Source organism: Castanea sativa, chromosome 10, assembly GCF_040712315.1.
Source record: "Castanea sativa cultivar Marrone di Chiusa Pesio chromosome 10, ASM4071231v1".
NCBI lineage: Eukaryota > Viridiplantae > Streptophyta > Magnoliopsida > Fagales > Fagaceae > Castanea > Castanea sativa.
This window is the reverse complement of record NC_134022.1, coordinates 8,416,309-8,422,533: the sequence shown is the minus strand read 5'-3', so window position 1 is coordinate 8,422,533 and position 6,225 is coordinate 8,416,309. Positions and strand designations below refer to the sequence as shown.

At 33.6% G+C, this 6,225-nt stretch overlaps 1 protein-coding gene across 1 annotated transcript; it reads right to left on the bottom strand.

Moving 5' to 3' along the window:
• Positions 1–908: 908 nt before the first annotated feature.
• LOC142613520 (serine/threonine-protein kinase SAPK3-like) lies at positions 909–5,512 on the bottom strand. Its single transcript, XM_075785895.1, has 9 exons — positions 4,904–5,512; positions 3,539–3,613; positions 2,769–2,870; positions 2,588–2,641; positions 2,415–2,507; positions 2,191–2,283; positions 1,867–1,971; positions 1,653–1,751; positions 909–1,421 (listed from the first exon to the last, which is right to left on the bottom strand). The coding sequence occupies exons 1-9, from the start codon at positions 5,024–5,026 to the stop codon at positions 1,146–1,148; spliced, it is 1,020 nt and encodes a 339-aa protein (XP_075642010.1). The 5' UTR covers positions 5,027–5,512; the 3' UTR covers positions 909–1,145.
• Positions 5,513–6,225: the final 713 nt, after the last annotated feature.

The window sequence follows — 6,225 nt, the reverse complement described above, 5'->3', positions numbered from 1 at the left end:
CTCAAAAATAGAGAACTAAATAGTTTGGTTAAAAGTTGAGACATTACACATTAGTTTTTTTTTTTCAGTTACGTTTTTTTTTTTTTTTTGTGATAAATTTGATAGTTATAATGGAGGGGTGATTTGAACTTACATGTTTCCATGGAAAAAACTATGAAGTGTCAATTCAACTACAAATATACTTATTAAGAAATTCAGCAAAATATATATATATACACACACACTTATTAAGAAAAGAATAAAATTTGGCAACAAGAACTTGATCGTAGTCTAAACCTACATCTTCACTCAATATCTTCTTATTAAATATGAATTTTGATAAATTTATCATTGGATTATATTTTCTTTTTATATCATCCATGATTGCAAATTTTCCAGAAAATCAAAGATTGATAACTATCTTATCAATCAAATATTTAAATTTCAAGTTTTTGTAGTCTAAAATATGCATAAAAAATAAGTTTATGAGCTGATTGACAAGAAATTTGACATGTGTGTTAAGAACGTAATAAACAAGCAATCTAACAGTTAAATTTTCAAAATATGTTATTTTGGTTTTTTTTTTTTAATGAAATTTGTAGTCTTAGACTACAACCAAGTTTGTAGCCAAATTATATTAAAAATATATATATAATAAAACATTGAAATATTTTGGTAATCTATTTTCTGATTTTACATTTTTTTGTAAAGGAAATATTGAAACTGATGTTAAGGCAACAATGAAACTGATCATATTGATAAATTTTCAAATGCCAAATTGATCACTAATATGGAAAGAACAGATGCATGAAATAAATTTATTTCCCACCTCTTAGCCTTGTGACGATAGAATATATTATCCAAGGGTCAATTAGTTAATATAACTTATTTTAAAGGTGAGAGACACAACCATAAGCATAAACATTACATGCGGTAAATCTCAATCAGTGGAAAAATATTTTGTATAAATGAAAAATATGCACGCAATATCTTTCATACACACAAAACCCAGCTCAATACACAGTTCAAGTTTACATGTACAGTGTACACATGTTTCTTGGATATAGTCAACTATACAATGTGTTCCACACAACAAATGAAAGCCAAAGTTTGTGTAATTAAACTTAAAACACAAATCCTCTATCAGCATAATTCCTAAACCATGCTCACACAGCAGAATAGTCACCACTGACATCAACTTCAGATTCAATATCTGCCTCTATATCATCAAGGTCCGATGAACTAGCAGCAGCTTGACCACCAGCTTTGGAACCTTCTCCTAGCATCTTTGCCTCTTGTATGATCCGCATTATTTCTTCAATGCTCTGAGTTGGTTGTTCTGCTTCTGCTTCTGCATAGTTAGTCTTCTCAATCTCTATTAGTTCTATTGGCAAATTTTTCTTAAACCAAGGATGCCGTTTAATTTCTGGGAGTGTGATCCTCTGTAGAGAGAATTGAAAGGATTAGTTAGTAGAGATATTAAGGAGGCATACAAGATGGAGTTGAACCAATATCAATAGCACAAAATCTTTGAAATAAGAATAAGCTTGCATTCATGTTCACCTACATGATCTTATAGGCATTTATAGGAGAAATCATGTGGGCTCATATCAAATGCTTTGTAAAAGCATATGTAACTGTTAAGTTATGTGCACAGATACATGACAGGATACCTTGGCAGGATTGGCAACAAAAATACGAGAAAGGAGTTGCCTGCAGTCTGCAGACACGCGTACATAATCAGGAATGGAGTACTGAACGCTCATTATTCTCTGTTAACAATGAAATGGAATTAAGTAAGCAGTCAAGAACAACCAATAATGTGGATGGATGGTCAGAGGTGATTTTTTTATTTGACCATAATTTTAGTGTTCAGAAGTGACTCACCCCAATAGTCTTACGAAAATTTCTAGGATCTTCAGGATCCTCAAATGGGTATGCTCCTACCAACATCACATATAGCGTCACACCACAGGACCAAACATCTGCAATCTACAAGCACTACCAAATTATTGAGCAAATAGAACAAATTATGAAAGATATGGTAGGAATATCCATTTGATTTGATATTAGGAGTGTCAACAATAGCTACAATATGACCATAACTAATACATAGATGCTCAGAACCACCCAAGACTTCCCAGCAAATAAGTGGAAGGCCCCAATAAAGCTTTCTAGTCATTCTGGAATAGAACGTAGCGAATTAGGTACCTTCCCATCATATTCCTTCCGCTGGAGTACCTCCGGGGCAATGTATGCAGGTGTTCCAACTGTTGATTTGGGTTGGGAGTGCAACAAAGCAGACTGCAAGGCATGAAAAATCCAAAATCTAATATATCAAAATTGAATAGAAATAGTTACCGTAAGAAAGCATCAAAAGCTATTTCCTAAGCTCAAATGAATATAGTCTTATTTAATCTGGGAAATTCATTAACCTTGGAGTAACCAAAGTCACATATCTTAAGTCTAGGTGTTGGACTTCCATCCAAAAGTGTGTTTTCCAGTTTCAGATCCCTGTGACAAATTTCCTGCAATAAAAGTGAGATGATAAAAGAAAAGAACAAGATTGTAATCCAAAACAAGAAGAAAAAAAATTCATATACAATACCATGGCATGACAATAGCTGACTCCAGAGATTAGCTGCTGGAAGAAAAATCTCGCCTGCCATAAGAGTCAACATCAAACTGTCAGTAGGGAACTTCAAATAAATGACTTCCATATGCATCAAACTGAAGGACAAATTGACCCAATGTGTCAAACAGATATGTACAAACTGCAAGTTTACAACCTCATCTTCACTAAATCGGCCAGCACTGCATATTCGCTCAAAGAGTTCACCACCAGCTGCATATTCCATGACAATAGCTAAATGTGTGGGAGTCAACAATACCTGCAGGCAAAATGATATTAAAAGCATGCTACTGTGTATATACAACTCAATAAAGGTTTATCTACAATCTTTGCTGCAAGTTTCAAGTATAGTTTATATCATTAAGTACAGAAAAAATTTCACACAGTTAAGCCTATAGTAGACCAACCATAGACCTCATAGAATATAGAAAAGAACATGCTAATTGCTAACCAACAAAATTTTGAAGAGTGTTTTATTATTGTGCATCTAAATTGATGTTTGACTTCAATATATAATGGAATTCATCTGTTTCACATCCTTCTGTACTGGTTTAGTTAGTATGATTTAGTTTTCTTCATACAAATTATTTGTAGAAAATATCTTCCCTCATGTAACTCAAAATTTTTTATATAGACATGTTGGTGTAACTAGATTTCTAGAAACAAAATGCAAATGATTCCTTAATGAAATTAAAATGACATAAACAACATGGACGCAAATGACAAAATGAGGCTAATTAAGAGCCTCTTTGTTCATGAGTCAGTGAACATATGCATACAAGATTTGGAGTCAATGTCATCCCCTAACTTTATAAATATCAGATTGTGACATACCAAAAAACTACCCTTGTAGATATTAAAAATAGACCTTAAGAGTCCCAACTTAATGAAGGTACACAATAAACATACAGAATACTAAATTCTTACCTCTTTGAATCTGACAATGTTTGGATGCCTCAGAGATCTGTGATTAATGATTTCTCTTTGAACATTCTCATCAATCTGAAACCCAGAGCAGAAACCATAATATTTCTTTAATTATTAATAAGTTACACACATCACTTCCATTTTTTCTTATAAGAAGAGGAGTACCCATTTGAGCCAAAACTCATAAGTCAACAAGAATAATTTCATAATAAATCAATAATTACATCCGTTGTGATATGAAGCAGTCAACAAACTATAGAAAGTAAGAAAAGGTAGGAAAGAAATTCCAGGACCAAACACCTAATCCACAATTGAGGAGCCCAATGACTTGAAAGGAAAAAAGTTGTTATGCAATGTTAAGTTATTAACCATGGTCTGGCTACATATCAGGTAATGAATTATGAAAATGGCATGATAATGTAGTTGTGAAACACCATAAACTAACTAGTTCTCTTGGCTGGAAAAATCGTGAAATTTTGCATATATCCAGCCACAAAAACACAAGCATGGGAACAGAAAAGTGTTGGTCCCATTGTGTGGACTGTGGAAGGTAGTCTTGTGTGGATGGAAATCAAATCTAGGAATGTTGTCCCAGAAATGGAGAATTAGAATGGCTTGATAATCAATAGTTCTGTCCTTGTGTCTCATGTAGAAACACAAACCCATCCCTTCGTGCAAGGTCAGAACCTTGTGATTGATAGATTGGTAAGGTTGTAGCACTTGTCATAGGTCACACCTGTTCAACCAACCAATACACCTTCATGGCAAGCTATTATCACAGAGAATGCATTGAGTGAAGGACCACAATTGTTATGGTGTTGAACACCTCATGATTATAAAAAGTGGTTCCCCATTAATGAGATAATAATGTTCCCGAGCAATGGAACAAGAAAAACTTTTACTGATTGAGTGAAGCATTAAACAAGCCTCCTTCCAAATTCACAAAATTACTACTTCTGCTCGACCACAAATCTTGTGTTGACTATCTAATTCGCACAAACATAAAATTTTGGTACTTGTAGTGCCAAATATACATTAGTACGTAGTGTTTAACAAACAGAGTTGTGAGTACACAAACAATGAACAAAACAATTTCTTATGGATGCCCAGAAAAAATGGAAAATCTCTATCAAACAATAAGCTATATAAAAGCACCAATTGGTAATTTAAGCAAGACAATGCTTAATTTTAACAAAGCCAGCACGCCAATTTTATGTACCAGCCGGGGGAAACAAGCCTAATTTACAATTTAAGATCAAGCAAGAAGTAAAACATAAGAAAGAAAAAACACACAACAACTTCTAGCACTAACATTTGCAGAACTCAAAGCATGACTGAATTAACTTTACTCCAAATTGAAATTACCTTCTTTGCCCTTTCTATGTATTTGACTGCAACAAGCTCTTTTGTCTTCTTATCTCTCACCAACCTTGCCACCCCAAAATTCCCTACACCAAGGTCCTTCAATGGCTCGTATCGCTCCTCCATCTCAACTCACCCCCAATGAACAATCACACACACAAAATCACAACACCAATATACCAAAAATCACAAAGCAAGAAAAAACCAAACAACCCCAACAAAATTTTATAGACACCAAGCACTAACAAATCCTAAAGTCCCCATAGATAACAAGAAAAGGCACAACAAGAAAAAGGGGGGTGCTGCAAAAAACGAAGACAGACTCAAGCTTTAACCTTCCAGGTACTTTCGAAAAGGTCCAAAAATTGAAAGAGAATCTGAGACTGAGACACAGTCATTCTCTAAATGAGGAAAAAAATCAGAAAGTTTTTTACAAAGTAGTATATCTAATCTAATGAAATCTGTCTTTTGGCAGAGAATTAAAGGACACGTATGCCATAAAGGGTGGCTTCCAAGTGTCGCCCGATAAAAAAGAGTGTTTTTAAGACTCTGACATTACACAGACCACTCTTAACGTTTTTGACACGAAACGAAACGAGTTTTGTTCTATTTCTATTTCTATCTCTATCTTTCTGGGATGCGTAGATTTACGATCCAACAAGGCGCACGACACGTCCCTTTCACTGTCCGACTATAGTAATCAGCTAACGTACGCCACGTGGGTCCCGACCATGGAAGTTGGTTGAGGCTGTCGGTTTTCACGATAGTATAACATTAATATCTAATCATGGGCGTAGGATTTTAGCAGCTGTTGGTGATTTTTTTTTTTGGTATTATATATTAAGGTTAGTCGGCTGCCTCACGCTCTTTTATCTTTTGTGGAAATCAAAACATGCACTAGTTTTTCAATAGGATAAAGAGGAATATTATTGGAACATTCTCGTATATACGAGCTTTCTTTATTATTTAATTCAAATTTCAAAGTTCAAATTTTTAAAGTTTCTGAGTTTGACATTTTTGAGGTCGGTAGAATTTTATTTTTTGAAACTTAAAAGGAATTGATTTTTTTTACTGATTTTTATATTTGTCGTGAAGATAATATAAAACTTGTATAAAATAATCCATTAATAAATATTTTAAGGACATTCAGTTAATTAAATCTACTAAAAATGGTTACAACCATAGTAATCAGTATCGTGTACAAAAAATTCTGTATTGTAAGGTTATATTATAAGTGTTCATGAATCATACGTTCAAATTTCAAGTTCTCGTGTTTGTTATTTTTGAGGTTGTTAGAATTTTTCTTTGAAGATAAATTAAAGAAG